The 14989-nt window shown below is 47.2% G+C and overlaps 7 protein-coding genes across 7 annotated transcripts; 1 reads left to right on the forward strand and 6 right to left on the reverse strand.

Annotated features, from left to right (window-relative positions):
- Positions 1–436: 436 nt before the first annotated feature.
- PGRI_051420 (SDR family NAD(P)-dependent oxidoreductase) lies at positions 437–1570 on the forward strand (the record flags this gene model as incomplete). The annotated part of the gene is made up of 6 exons (XM_040792855.1): positions 437–506; positions 564–821; positions 898–1017; positions 1070–1303; positions 1364–1431; positions 1487–1570. 6 exons carry the CDS (start codon positions 437–439, stop codon positions 1568–1570), a joined length of 834 nt encoding a protein of 277 aa, XP_040644822.1.
- A 345-nt stretch (positions 1571–1915) lies between these two features.
- Positions 1916–2533, reverse strand: PGRI_051430 (carboxymuconolactone decarboxylase family protein; the record flags this gene model as incomplete). Its single annotated transcript, XM_040792856.1, has 1 exon — positions 1916–2533. One exon carries the CDS (start codon positions 2531–2533, stop codon positions 1916–1918), a length of 618 nt encoding a protein of 205 aa, XP_040644823.1.
- Positions 2534–4691: 2158 nt separating this feature from the next.
- On the reverse strand, positions 4692–6100 carry PGRI_051440 (MmgE/PrpD family protein; the record flags this gene model as incomplete). The annotated part of the gene is made up of 2 exons (XM_040792857.1): positions 4692–5584; positions 5644–6100. The coding sequence occupies 2 exons, from the start codon at positions 6098–6100 to the stop codon at positions 4692–4694; spliced, it is 1350 nt and encodes a 449-aa protein (XP_040644824.1).
- Positions 6101–6935: 835 nt separating this feature from the next.
- On the reverse strand, positions 6936–8386 carry PGRI_051450 (lactonase family protein; the record flags this gene model as incomplete). The annotated part of the gene is made up of 7 exons (XM_040792858.1): positions 6936–7336; positions 7398–7472; positions 7531–7543; positions 7604–7739; positions 7793–7851; positions 7918–8090; positions 8140–8386. 7 exons carry the CDS (start codon positions 8384–8386, stop codon positions 6936–6938), a joined length of 1104 nt encoding a protein of 367 aa, XP_040644825.1.
- Positions 8387–9104: 718 nt separating this feature from the next.
- Positions 9105–9860, reverse strand: PGRI_051460 (GNAT family N-acetyltransferase; the record flags this gene model as incomplete). The annotated part of the gene is made up of 1 exon (XM_040792859.1): positions 9105–9860. One exon carries the CDS (start codon positions 9858–9860, stop codon positions 9105–9107), a length of 756 nt encoding a protein of 251 aa, XP_040644826.1.
- Positions 9861–10330: 470 nt separating this feature from the next.
- PGRI_051470 (ThiJ/PfpI) lies at positions 10331–11101 on the reverse strand (the record flags this gene model as incomplete). The annotated part of the gene is made up of 2 exons (XM_040792860.1): positions 10331–10455; positions 10513–11101. The coding sequence occupies 2 exons, from the start codon at positions 11099–11101 to the stop codon at positions 10331–10333; spliced, it is 714 nt and encodes a 237-aa protein (XP_040644827.1).
- A 415-nt stretch (positions 11102–11516) lies between these two features.
- On the reverse strand, positions 11517–13715 carry PGRI_051480 (Zn(II)2Cys6 transcription factor; the record flags this gene model as incomplete). The annotated part of the gene is made up of 1 exon (XM_040792861.1): positions 11517–13715. The coding sequence occupies one exon, from the start codon at positions 13713–13715 to the stop codon at positions 11517–11519; it is 2199 nt and encodes a 732-aa protein (XP_040644828.1).
- Positions 13716–14989: the final 1274 nt, after the last annotated feature.

A 14989-nucleotide genomic window follows, 5' to 3' on the forward strand; every position in this document is an offset into this window, starting at 1 on the left:
CGTCTTCTGGATCCCTCCACATACAAAACTAGCTACCTCAAGGTTATAGTAAAATTGGCTAATGATCTTACCGGCGACTAAAACCTTTATGGTCGTTGTGGATAGAACAGCCCCAGTCTCCAATCCGAGGGAATCTTGGAACTACCCGCCCAAGAAGCAAATCCCGGAGATCCCGTTGTGAGACCAATTTGCCTTTTAGCAATTCCCCATGGGGTCCAAACCTATCTTTTTGTGGGTTCTCTGAATTTGGCTCTTTCACAGTTGGGGTCGGGGAATCGGCGGATGGCCGAAGGGGTAACCCGACAAGGACCGGAAGATGGCCGCATATAGTTGCATCCGAATTCTAGGGATGAATAGGTGTTTATAAAAAGCACGTTACGAGGAACTTTATCCATTTGGAGACTCCGAAGACTATTGTATAACAAACACTTTCAACATGGTCGCTAAAGCTTTCGAATTCACTGGCGAGGTTGCCATTGTCACCGGTGCTGGGTCACGTATGCCTGGTAAGTTTGATTCAATTCTTTTACCTTATTATGCAAGACATTACTGACAGATATTAGGCGAGATTGGCAATGGGCGTGCGGCTGCTATCCTACTCGCCAGACAAGGCGCCAAGGTCGCGCTAGTGGACTATAATGTTGAATGGGCCCAGGAGACAAAACGCATGATTGACCTTGAGGGTGGTGTATCAGAAGTCGTACAGGCTGATGTAACTGATGAGGAAAGCTGCAAGAATGCCGTGGCCAAGACCATTGAGCTATTTGGCACTGTGAACATTTTAGTCAACATTGGCGAGTTTCCATTCAACGTTATATATAGTACGAAACTAATGTTTAACCTGTATAGTTGGAGTTGGTGGTGCTATGGGGGATGCTACCAAGGTTGATCTTGCAGCTTGGGAACGCGATTTCAAAATCAATGTCACAAGCATGGTGTTGATGAGTCGTCATGCTATTCCTGAGATGAGGAAGACTGGGCGAGGTGCCATTGTCAATATGTCCTCAGTGAGCGGTCGTAAGTAACTATTACTCCCCAGGCACTTGAATATATTTAACACAGTATACAGTCCTTGGTGGAAATCCCAGTCTCTTATACCCCACAACCAAGGGTGCCATTATCCAAATGACCCGTGCTATGGCTGCTCAACATGGCCAAGAAAATATTAGGGTTAACTGTGTTTGCCCGGGAATGGTCTTCACCCCAATGGTACGAGGCAGAGGCATGACGGATAAGATGCGCCAGGATCGTATCAACCAGAACCTTTTGAAGCAGGAAGGTACAGGGTGGGATGTTGGTTATGGTACGAAGTTATCACATGAAATCTTTTTAAAAGCAGGGTTTTCTGACCTTGGGTTTACAGCAATCCTGTTTCTCTGCAGCAAGGAAGCTAAATGGATCACCGGCTTGATTATGCCTGTGGATGGTGGTGTAAGTTATTCCCTTTTCTAAGAGCCGAGTGGACTCACTCTAACTTCTTCCTTAGACCACTGCAGGAAAGGCAGACAGACCAGCTTTGAAGGCTGATACCCTCGCCGAGGAGAACACGAAAATTTCCAATAATGCTTAAGTATTCTAGCCTTCAGTGAAATAAACTTAGCACAAGCTTCATAACATGGGTTTTGTTCCGGCAACTGAGTGTGAGATGAGTAGTGAACCTCGTAATACTTTCTGACAATTAATTTGCTTCGCCTGAAATACGAGTGTCTGTCCCTTAGCTCAACATGTTAACACCTCGGGTCATAATATATCCCTCCTTTGATGAGTCAACTACTTGCCTATCCATAATGGATCCATCTATCCATATAGGGAGGTGGATATGACTATGATAAAGGTTATAAATGACACCTGCTATATACATGCATTACATGAAATTTCAATGGAATCGTCGATGCGTTCAAGCCCTGACCAGATCTCAGATAAGATTCGCGAGGTCCTCGACACTCGTCATCTCACGAGAATTCATTTCTCCAACATCCAGCGCCACCAGAATCCGACTAACACAGTTGTAACCAGCAACCGTGGCAGTAAGTTCCACAATCTCCCGGTCTGACAGTTCTACTTCGACAAGTTGCTGGAACACATCATCAGATACAGTCACTGATTCCGTCATAGCATCTGTATATGCAAGGACAGCTTTTTGCCGAGCCGTGAGACATGACTTCTCCCATACATCGGAACTTTCGTGAGTTGCTTGGCATAATGGTGGAAGTGAACGCGTATCCTGCAGCGTGGATACCTGAAGTCCAGCTTTCAAAGCAAGCGGTGCGTGGATATTCCACTCGTACACAGCATGGTTCAAAACAGCTATGCGACAGATGGACAGTTCCAACAAAGCTGGATCAAGGATGGTCTTTGAGCGTAGTGATCCAATAAAACTGTTGTAGCCATCTGCGACAGGAGGAGCATGCAAGAGTGTGAGATCAAGAGGAATCAATGGTCTTGGTGTACGCCTGGCGGCGATTCGACTGTAGATTTCATGCGTTTCGGGATTTGAATCTTTTGACGTCTGGGGGGCATAGGGGAGACGCATGTTGATGTGGAGAGATGGAATATTAAGAATTGGATGTGAGACTGTTCAGAGAAGTTGATAACACACTGAAGCGGTTTATGTGGCTATAATGGATGATCCAACTACCTGTAGAATTTGATATTACTGCGCTCTACCGCGTAGCCGACAAATACTTTTTAATTTATCGTGAAGCTTTCCGTATAACCCGTTACGTTCATTGCGGCCATTTCCCGACTATTGAAATACTGGAAGGATGAATTCTGACCGGCGGAGAATGGCCGGGCGGCGAATGTCCGAATGGTCGACCAGGACGGCCTGAAGCTCTATCAGAAATACAAGCCATGGAATATTGCAAAGATTATAGAACTACCTATTCAGATGTTCTTTTAGTGTTGAATGCCTAGGGCATTACCATGTGATAGAACCTTCATGATTGATAGCTCTCTTTTCTTTTCTCTTTTCCTCTTCCCTCCTCTCCTCGTGCGACACAATACATACTGTGTTTTCTCCATCTGTATCCTGTGTCACATCTCTATCACCTAAGCATCACCTCTCAGGAAGTCAAGGTCTTCAATCTTTTGTCAATTCCTCAGTGATAGATCATGGAATCCGCACAGCGCAAGAGAGCACGGAATGCGTGTCAAAGATGTCAAGCGCGAAAGGAAAAATGTACAGCAGATTCGCAAATCCCTTGCCACAGCTGTTTGGCAGTAGGAACACCATGTTTCGTGGTAAAGCGAAAGCATCGAGTGTCACAAGCAGAGTGTAGGTAAGGCTGACCCGAGACTGGCTTGAAAGAGATGGCCACTAAAGCTCATACAGCGGTTTACCTTTACGGGACTCTTCCGTTGCAGCTAAGCGCGGAGCCTTAAGAACACGAGACAAAAGACCGAATAGACACACAAAGAGCCCAGTACAAAAATGCGAAGCAAATCTCTTACCGGAACAACCTACATCGCCGACACACATGAGCCGGGCATCATACAACAACTGGGAAACACATGCAGATACGCTACATTGCTGTACAGGATCTCCATCTCCCAAGCCGCCAGCAGCAGAAGGAAAACAAGATGCAAGAGCTGGTTTTATCGCACGCAATCAACATGATTCGGCTTCATTTGCTGCCAATATCCGACTATCCTCCTGGCTGATGATTTGTCCAATACCATACCAAGACAATATAAGAGAGGAATTAACGTCTGTCATGTCGGGAAGGGAAGCCACATCAGAGGTATTGCCGTCTCTCATACTACAATCTCTTGATGCAATCCGCATGCGAGTGAAAGACCTGCATCCAACCCTTGCTGATGGGTGTCGTTGTCCACACCATGATTGTTGTCCTTGCTGTACGAAGTGTGCCAGTTACACAGCTCACACACAATGCCAAAACGCTTTGAGGTCAAAGGAAAAGCAACAGGCAAGCTTGTTAGCAAGGTGTGAAAGGGTATTAGAACTCTCTCTAGGTTTATATGATACAGTAAAGAAGGGAGCCATCTGTGATTATGTTCCGGGGTCATTTTCTATTCATGCGAATGCCTCTGTTCCAGGTCTACACACAATGGGCACTAACAACACTAACACGCCGATTGATGCGTGTGAGGGTTTCCCGGATACCTTCCCATCAAAGTGCATACAACCTGGTCAGCTAGTGGGCCAAACCTCAATACACAGAGACGAAATCTCAGGAGAGGGCCCATTGGACACACTTCTAGCTAGCGTACAATGGACAGGGCAATGATGGTTAATCATAGTGATTTTATAAGCAAAGCTAGAAGTTGGAAATCATATGATTTCCGTGTGTACAGACATTATTCTGGTATGACTTCGCTATTGTGGCTGAGGGCAAATCTACGTATACCTAATTTGTACAATGTTCGATTTGGTGGATTGTGTATTTAGCAAAATTGATCGTAGAGCGCCATCTGTTAAGCGCGAGTCAATATTTCATGTCACCTCGTATGACAGGTGTAGTCGTTGCTTCTGTTTGAGAGTTCGAATATCTTACGATCTTAAGCTGGCGCATTGTGGGATACATAATCTTTCAATAATTTCAAAATAGTAAATAGATAGATTCCATACACGAGCTAATCATATGTGGTTTAGGAAAGCTAGCAAGTACATTAGGCTTAATCACATAGAATCACTCAGATTGTAACATAAAAAATGTGTTGTCCCCCGATCATTTCTTGAACGTTCGCAAGATTTGTGCAACATCCGTAGAGTTGGCAATCTGAGAGAACCCAGTGAAAGCCTTCTGAGCCCGTTCCATACCAATGTGATTACTGACATGCTCGAGGAATTTCTCCTTAAGCTGCTTCGCCGACAGTGGTTTCTTGATGCTGCCCAAAGCCTCCTTTACATGAACTTCCAGTTTAGTACCGTCTTTGAACTCAGCACTGACAAAAGCCTCGTGATCGCTGATAGCATCATCTGAAGTGACCGTCACCTTCCCACGAAGATCTACAACAGTGGAGTTCTTGACAGCTTCATCAGTGAACTGGACCGGAGTCGCTTCCCCAAAGAGCAAAGACACAGCAGCGGCATGATAAACACTGAACTTTCCATCGAGACCAGTCTTTGGCTCGGGGTTGTCTGTCAAAAACAGCACCTTGGGGTTGGTGCGGGCCGTAACATTCACGATGCTGGTAAGGTCAAGCTTCTTCTCTACTGCCTGGTCATGGATCTGGATCCAACCATCGATGGCAGCGTGAATAATCCGGTCGCAGGGGAAAGGCTTGAATGTATTCTTCGTCACTTCCCAAACATCATCAAGTGTGGTGAATTCCTTTGTGACGTTGTTGCGAGTGCTCACAACATTAGCCCAGCCTCGCTCTGCCTCCAGTCCCTCCAGCGACCCGCCAAACCCATTTTGGGCGAGCACCGCTGCCAAAAGTCCGGACTGCGCAGCACGGCCGACATGGAATGGCTTTGTGTCGGTGCCGAAGGACTCATGCATTCCAATAACTTGGACAGCGGCGATGCTGATTGCGTGCTGGAGTTTCTCCACGTCAAGGCCTAGGAGTTTACCAACAGCAACTGCCGCGCCCACTGAGCCGGTGGTACTGGTGATGTCTGGAAGAGATGTTAGCATTGGATACTTTTACTAACATGCCTAAGAGGTAATCACTTACGCCATCCAATATCATAATGCTCAGGATAGACAGAAATCCCAAGCTTGCACTCAGCCTCCACTCCAGCAACAAAGGCTGTAAGGAAGTCTTCACCGGAGATTGGAGCCTTCCATTCCGCAACTGCCAGCAGAGCAGACAACACAGGGCCGGATGGGTGTACAGGTGTATCAGAGTGCGTATCGTCGTAGTCATCGACGTGCGAGGCTATACCGTTGACCAGAGCTGCTGTCTGGATATCGGCGAAGGCATTAGACCCCAGAATAGAGGAATTACCTGTGCTTTCTGGCATCATTGACGTTACGGCATCATATGCAACTCCGGCCGGGGGAAGGGCATATCCGCCGATGGCACACCCAGCCCAGTTGTAGATACTCTTGACTGCCATGTCAGTCACAGGCCGAGTAAGGTTCGTAAACTGAAGGGCCAGGGCCCATGTGGCTAGATACTTTGTCGCCATGTTGATAGTTCTCTCGATTAGATCAATGTTTGGAGGTATAGCTTATAGTCGGCCATGGCCCTGCCATTTATACCCAACTGCATCATATAGAGGGATGGCAGACCTATATTTTGTAAAATCGCGCGAATATCGCTATTTCCCATCCCTATGTCAAAACCGGCAGTTTGCCGACATGGTTCACAGCGCCGGGAATGTATCCATGACTGGGGGTCGACTTGTTTGGGGATTGGGCTGAGCCAAGTTCGCGGGGAAAGTGTGGGGACTGTAGATCCCCTCGTTTTGGAAAGATCTGAAATAGGTTTCGAATAGGGGGCAAAAATACTAACGGAAACATGCCGGTACAAGAAATATCTATTGAGTGATACTCGCGGGCAGATGCCGAAAAGTGAACTAGCGAGGTAGTAAACATCCTTCCCGATTCTTTACGGTGTTAGTTTCTAGCGCAAGGTGTAATGAGCCTTCTTTTTCGAACGGCTCAACAATGAGAAGTACCTAAAGCAGTACAAACATATCAGAGTAGGGATTATGCAGTTTCGTACCCTCTCTCGTAAATCAATTGACGCCCTCGGGATGAAGTACTATCGATGACTCAATACGTTTGGATATTCCCTTAAAGTGCAGCAAGTATATCATTTAACAGGGGTATGAGAGAAAAACCATCTGTTGGAAGACGTTCTTAATTATAATTACTTTATGCTGGCCACTACTTCTGCATTTGATCAAGGGAAAGAAAGGGCTAAGTTCTGAGATTTCTTTACAAAACAAAGTTGATATCCATTCACTTCACGATAACCTATCTCAAGTAGTTAGAGTCTAGTAGACTCAAATTGCGACTCTAGCTCAACCAAGTAGCCTCATACGGTGATGCGTTGTCCGGATATTGAAGCGATGCAACGAGGTCCAAAGTCTGGTTGGAAGGAGTCCAACCCAAAATGAACATCCAACCCTCAGACGTGTCACTGAGGTACATGTAGTCCGTCAAACCGTCGGGATCACAGTTCGTCTCGTCCTCCCAGGGTGCAACGCGAAGACCACCCGCAGATCCGAGAGTCACGGGCGCTTCATAAAAGGTGACAGCATCTTCCTTTGTGAGGTATCCATCATCATCCACCTCAAAGACAGCAGCGTATCCGTTTGCCTCGGGGGATTCCCAGCTGCGGGTAGAGGCGAAGAGATACTTGCCATCTCTAGAGGGTTGGACAGTATTACTGCGGAATGTGTAGTGTCCTCGGACATCTGTTGTTTCTTGAGTCAAATGCAAGCGCTTTTTTCGTTTGGGATCTCGAGATAATTTTACCTTTAGGAATCACACTGGCACGCTGTACATGCTTAAGTTGAGTTTCACCGACTTCGTAGACATCAAGCCATTGAGCTGGTTATAAAGTTGTCAGCCTGAGAACGCTCAAATCACGAGAGGATAAACCACGCACTATGTTCTGTAATCTGTGATAAACCATATTAGTTGATTTATTCAGCCGGAACTTCAGATATTCAACCACGTACCACGTAGAGAAGCTTCCCATCCTCTCTAGAGTATGAGTTACGAGGACCATCATCCTCTGTTGGGCTCAGGTTGATGGACAGAAGCTGGGCAGTGCCGTTGTCGGCAATATCGTACATGTAGATGGAGTTCATGCCGCTATTGAGAGTCAGCAAATGCCAGCCATGTGTCAGGGTTTCTAATTGACTAACAGGTGAGGAACAAAGCCCTTGTTGTTGACGTTGATATCGAAAGCATGAGCACCGTGTAACTAGATTCATGAAATCAGAACGAAACAGAAATCGTAATTAACAGTCGGATGTGCATATTCACTTACGACAGCATTTCGAGTCTTATCCACACTGTCAATATCCTCGACAGGAATAAGATAGAGCTCGTCAGTTCTATCTCCAATGACCCCATTGCCACTTAGAGAATGGATCTGCGCAGTTGGGCCACCAGCGGAGAATGAATACTGGCCATCATCGGAGATGTAACAGGCCGAGGATGCTATGAATCTTAGAAATCTCATCTCAAACAGCTGCAGGTATAAACTTACTGACGTTGTTGGTGCTCAGGTGGGTGAACTGAAAGTTGTCATCGACACCCCAGGTGAACAACCGCGGGGGCTCACTCATAGTGGTTGCGTAAACCCGGTCTTTGGCCTCATTACTGGTCACGAATTGGTGCAAACCAAAGCCAGGAACGGTCGAATTAAGACTCAGAGTTCGGGATATAGTATCAAACGCAAGGAGAAACAGCGTGCTGTTGGTATAGGAGCCCGTCAGAAGGTGGTGGAGTTGCATTGTGCTAAGAATGGACGATCTCAGAAGTACAGTAACGTGTAAGATATTTCAGGGAAGAACAGAAGAATATCGGACTTAAGTGTAAATGGTCGGTAGGAAGGCTTCAGAATTTACTACAGTACAATCAACGCACTAGCTTCTTAGTATATTGGCTCCACCCCTGCGCGGTTTCTCCGGACCCCACGGGGAACTCTACCCCGGGATTAAGGTTGTGTGATTTGTCTGGGGGAAAGGCTTGAGCGCAGCAATTGCCCGTTCACATTTGCAATGGGCCAAAATGTGGTGCTTAACAGCCGGACATCCTCCGGATGCCTATGTGTATTGTTTGTTTGACTTTGCTGCGGAAACCTGGAAAGTGCCACACTCCTGTAGATTGCCGCACAGCTGATTAAAGAATTTTCAATACTAGGCAACCGACCTCGGGCATTGGCCAGTCGAGTATAGATGGTCTCGTTGCGCACACGGGTATTGGGGTAGGTGTTGAGCCCTTCGGGATTTGCCCGAGGGCTACCACAAGAGCACAGGCTCAAGGTTTCCGTGGCCAGCTCCGGTGCTTGGTCGGTTCGTGTTCCTTGCTAGTAGTCTCTCAAGTTTGGTCTGACTTGTGCGATACGTATCTGTAATTGCGTTGTCACAACGGGTGCAAAATCTTTCCACTAAGGTATTTGCGTGTTGAAGAAACCCTGTTCAAATTTTGCCTAATATAGTCAAAATACGATCATCCCTTACATGGCTCTCTCTTCATATATCGAAACACATATTGACCCCATTTCCCATCGTTATCTGGTGCCGGCGCTGGAGCATACTGGTCCAAGTCCACATCAAGTGTCCCAACAACCTTGAACCCATATTTTGCGTACATCTCCCATGCACTCGCCGATGAATGCACCCATATAAAAACTCCCGCTGCGTCTGCCGTCTGTGTGCCCCATTGCAAAAGCATCGATCCGACTCCTCTGGACTGCCATTTGGGTGCCACACAAAGAGAGCTGACATACATGCATTTAGTGCCATCGGGCATGAGCTTCGTCATCCAGGATTTCATGTCTGCGTCGGTCATTCTTTCGAGCTGCTTGATTGTATCGTTATCATCAATGTCTACTTGCTTGATTTGGTCTTTGGGAGTGGTCTTGTCCGTGGTTTGTGCCGGTGACGATGTGAATTGTGTTGCTGCATGTGGAACAGCGTCCCGTATCTCTGCGGTTTCTTTAACCGCGAACCCCCGAAAGGCCCACAAGACCCAGCCGGCGATGTCGCCTGTTTCGTTGTCTACTGCTTTGAGAAGAACAGTTCTTGGCGACACTGCTTGTTGGGAAAGATATGCTGTCATTGACTTTTCGAGGTTGTACGGGTCCTTTCCGAGTCCTTTCATTTGAGTGTGGCGATCATTTAGAAAGGAGTCCCTGGTTATTTTGGCGAGAATGGGGCCCTCTGCTGGGTAGGCTAGTTGAATAGAAAACTGTGCCGTTGCCATTTTGCTGATTTATAGACATAAAATGCCCGAGGGACAGTTCCAAGAATGTGGGGATAACCGAGCGAAGATGGTTCAAATAGAGAGGAAGGAATGGAGGGGAAGAACTAAAGAGGTCAATCAATTTAACTAGGATTGCGGGGTCTCGATGTAGTAAGCCGCCCTGAGCCAGCCCTAGGACATTTATTCACTAGAGGAGGGTGCTGCAATTTGCATACATTGTCAGAAATTGGAACTAGGGCAAGGTGTACGTCTGTTGCAGTATGAGAGTACAGGGGGCTCTGCGATACTACTATGTATCTGTATTATCAGCGGATAGTTCCATGTCCTAGGTATCCGTAAATTTACAAGTATTTATCTGATCGGCGACCATGGAATAAAAAAAGGAAGGTAGCTGGAACGTTAAGCAGTGTGAACAACATATATGGCATAAACAACATCTCATAGGATTCCAAAACATATCAATCACTTGTCTAAAGCTTCTCAAAGACCTCAACAGCAGCCTTAGCAGTAGAAGTCGCACTGGCGGGGTTCTGACCAGTAACAAGACGACCATCAACGACATGGAAGTCATCCCAGATACCAGTAGAGCGCTCATCTATCGAAAAAAGTCAGTAAACACCCAAAGATTCTCCAATTCGAAGAGTCAACTCACACTTAGCACCAAGACGAGCAGCAAGCTCCTCACAGAGCTCAACATTCCAACTCTTCAAATCACCAATAATACCCATAGTATCCTCAGCCTCGGTAGTAAACCCAGTAAGACGACGACCCTGGATAACAGGCTTTCCAGTCGCACGATCAAGAATATTGGCAAAGATAGCTGGACCATGGCAAACAGACGCAACAACACCACCACTGGCCCAGACCTGCTCAGCGACCTTCTGCAGCGAAGTCGCAGTCGGGTAATCGATCAGAGCGGCGTGGCCAGCGGAAGCATAGAAAAGGCCATACTGCGACACGTCGAGGTCGGCAGCTTTGGGCATATTGTCCAGCTTCTTGCGGAAGTCGCTGTTGACGTCATTCCAGATTGCCAGGTCGTCGCCGTTGAGGAAGTCGGGTGTTTGGGAGAGCCAGTCGGCGGTGTAGGTGCCTGTTTCAGAGGCGAGGTCGACTTCGAAGCCGGCAGCGACGAGGACGTTGTAGGGGTGTAGGGCTTCGGTGATGAAGAGTCCTGTTGTTTCTTTGTTCAGAGTGGCTTTGGCCGAGGTAATGGCGATGAGGGCTTTGCGAGCGGGAGTCATTTTGAAGGCTGGAATTTGAGAATTGAACTTGAGTTGCTTTAGGTTGATACTGATAATGATAATTCTGGAACCGGCAGATCATCTGGTATTTATATTCGTCGACTTGGAGGATTTGTATAGTGTCGCCTGGTCCGTGCGCATGAGCTCCGCAACTCCGCAACTCCACCCTCAGCAAAGCACTCCGCAACTCCGCCAATCTGTGATTAGTGGCTGTTTCAACAATTAGTGGAATGCCAGTTAGTCTGTAAGTCAAAAATTATAGTAGAGCTCCACATTCTGGCCCCAGAGCTATGTGGTCACCAATCTTGAGACTCCGCAACTCCGCACTATCGATGTTTTCAGCCTTGGAACTTCCATATTTATGATTTGTCCTTGTAGGATTGGTCATTATGTTTCCGACTAAAATGTCAGATTCTCAGATCTCCGAGTGGAATTGAAAATTCTCAGCTTCTGGCCAAAGCGCGTCCAGGTTGTTCCAGAAATCCACATCAACCGCCATGTCAAACAAACTCAAATCTGGCACAAGAACATTTGTGTATGAGCTTGAAGAAGCATCGAATGAGAGATCTTGCGGTATACTCATAGAATCATCCATAGAGATAGTTTGAACACCATTCAAAGGATCACGCTGGGACTGGTTATGCTGTGCCAGGAGATCAACCTTAGCACATAGATCTCGCATAATTTTGGCCGCATTAGCCGCAACAAAGAACTTGGCACCGAAGTTATCAAACACATCGATTGCAAGGCCGATTGCATTCCTGGCTTCGGTGGCCAATGGTGCTTCCGGATACACCATGACAAAGCCAATCAATGTCATAGCTGCATTCCATTGGCAGTGGAAGGCCTCATGCCACCCATCGAGAATGGAAGTTTCTACAAGAACTTGTTCCGTAATCTTCGATAGCATGATAGCATGGGAAGCACAGCGCATAGAGATCTCCTCCGCTCGAGATCCTAACGACGGCTTGGAAGAGAATGAGATCAGTGGCCGGTATAGATTGACGCTGAGATGGTGGTATGAGTGTTCCAGAAGAACGCGCTGCCGCTGGAGCCAGATCGGAGCGAACTGCTCTATTAACAGGCTTGTGCCATCTGTCGAAAGAGGCCTGCCGTTATTTTGACGCTTCAACTTTAGAGAGTCTGGTACGGTGTTGCTCCATTTTTCCAGGATCTGGATATGTGGAAACAGAACCTCCGCGCTGGCTTCGAGGACATGACGATCATCCCATATCGTCTGGCCATTCTGCAAGTGAAGTTCCTGATCATAGAAGCTCGTGTAGGCAGCTCGTGCTTTGATGTATAGCTCCGTCTGGTGGAGGTTATAGCTTAGCCAGGTGGAATTGTCGCCAATAGGTGCAAAAGCGGATCCCGACATTCTTGCAGCCTCGAAGCTGTCACTAGGTAGGGAAGGCATGACATGAGAATCACGTAGCAAGAAAGGACGACCGAGCTTCATTCCGGCTTTGCTATCCATAAGATAGACCGCCCACCATAAGCGTCTCCGCATTTCGCGGTCTTGCTCAGGCATGCTCAGCGAGGGGTCTAAATGGAGTCCCAAAGCATGAGCTGTGCGCACAGCTTGACCTATTGAATTGTCCAACATATTGTGGAAAGACCCGCCGCACAGATAGACTGCGCAAAGTAAATGGCACTGTAATGTTGAAAGGGACGGACTTTCGAGCTCGTATGTGAGCAGCGTCTGCCCACGCCAAAAGTGCCATCGACCGGCAACCAAAGCATCCTTGCCTTCTACAAGGAATCCTTGGGTGTCTGAGGGCAGAGCTGAAATTCCATATTGCATACACATGGCAATGATGATGTCGACGAGGGCTGATGGTTTTCGTTCTTTGCCACCAGACACCCATAGAGACTGGTAATGCTGCTTGAACTGGGATTCATCCAATATTGGGAATAATGAGGTGTGATATGTGTGCCAGAAGAAGTTGATAAAATACTCTTCTTGTATTGGGCTTAGGTAGACACCGGCATTAGAAAGTTTCCCCGTTGAGACCAGCCTACGTGCTGGGTCTATGTCGGGGCCTTCTGGTCTGTCCAGCAATTTGTTGTCACTTGCTGAGATGGGCAACAAATTGTTGGGAGAATGGGTTTGTTGGAGATTGAGACTCAAATACACACTGAGGCGCTGGATGAAAGAATGCAGTGATGACGGGCCAAGCCATGTGTCATTAGATGATCGCGCAGGGCGAAGCTGTATGCCACCCCAATATTTCTTCAAACCACTCGAGTCAGGAATTTCAGAGTTCCTCGGTGAAAAGACGCGAGGTGGCGATGAGGAAGACCCTGTTGGTGTGGGAAGATTATTGGTCTCATGAGACCGCTGCTCCAGTTCCGCTTCTAGCTGCTGGACTCTCTGCTTCAGCCACTCAATCTCCTCAGAGGCTTGGGTGAGCGTAGATGCTTTGGGCGCTCCACTGTTGCTGCATATTCGGTCTATTGTTGTACAGTTCGTACAAGGGACTTTGTTATCGCACTTCCTGCGTCGGAGTCGGCATTCATCGCATGCCCGAGCCACCTGGACCCGCTTATGGCGCCGGGATGCCACTTGGCGCCTCGGAAGCCCAGGAACCGAAACGCTCGGTCGAGTAGCCATGGGTAATCACTGGATAAGTTGGGCGACTGAGACAAACATCGGCAAGATATACATCCTAGAAGTGAGCAAGCACCTCTGTGCTCCTGAGAAGTTTGCAGGGTTTGCATATGCCCGGTGCCTGGCCCCACCAACCTTATGTAATCGAGGCTCCCAAGGTTCCAGGGTGGGACCTTCCAAGGTTAACAACGCTCCTTCATCCATAAGACTTTATTAGTCGTGTTTGATCCAGCTAGCGAATCAATGTATTCTAGTCTCTAACCCGCTTTAGTTGGATGTAGGGGGCGCATTTCCATTGCGGCAGGCTCAAAGGACAGGGGCAAGCTTGATTTGAGGCCTACGTAGAGGGGTCAGGATCAGCGAATAAAGAGATTAAGTACATGGAGTTACACAAGGCCGTAATGGAAAATATATACCCAGATGAGTTATCTATAGACACCGGTAGTTGGCGAACCCAAACGCGATGGCCGACTTCGTGGCGATATTACTCAATTCTGATTCCTGCTCGAGATACGTGTAGATCATCCCGAATAGAATAGAATCGACAATACAGTAGGTGATTTCACCGTGTTAGTAGGAAGAAGTAGTTTGACTGCAGTGTGAATTGAAATATTATCTACGACACAATCTAGATACAGGTTGTCTACGGAGTACTCCATATAGGAATAGGTGATAAGCTGTGAAAACTGCGACACTTACGCTAGCATGAACGTAGGAGACTAGCATTCTTGGCATATAAGAATGACATATGGTGAAATGCGGTTTAGAAGGAGTCACCACTATATATTTTCATGCGCGTTCGATTCAAATATGGTCCCGGGCCGAGCCATTGTGGAATATATCATCTTTGTTAAGGTATTCAATTGAAGAAGCACAATCTTAGAAGAATAGTCGGCTGCATAAGCGGCTTTGTGATGTCTTCTCAGTGATATATTTAGTGGGTTTTCCAGATATCGTTCTAGTTATATATCCTGCCAGTTTTATCGGTCGATGGCAAAAGAAAAAGCGGGCAAATGGTTGATTAGAATCGCACAACCCTTGCATAATTCATTCATCGCATTTGAATACTTAGAGACGCTGGGCAGTTTAGTGATGGTAGCGGACTTGTCCCTGCATGAGCCAGAGCTTCGGTCTCCACCCAAACTTTATTTGATATACCTAAAGTCAAATAAACGACCAGAAACAACAATAAACGCACATATTGACACTAATCATACTAGCGCAGAGTCACCCATCGGACTCAAATGCTGGAAGAAACAGCCAAGAAAGCCAAGCTG

This window comes from Penicillium griseofulvum, assembly GCF_001561935.1.
Source record: "Penicillium griseofulvum strain PG3 chromosome Unknown contig_84, whole genome shotgun sequence".
Lineage (NCBI taxonomy): Eukaryota > Fungi > Ascomycota > Eurotiomycetes > Eurotiales > Aspergillaceae > Penicillium > Penicillium griseofulvum.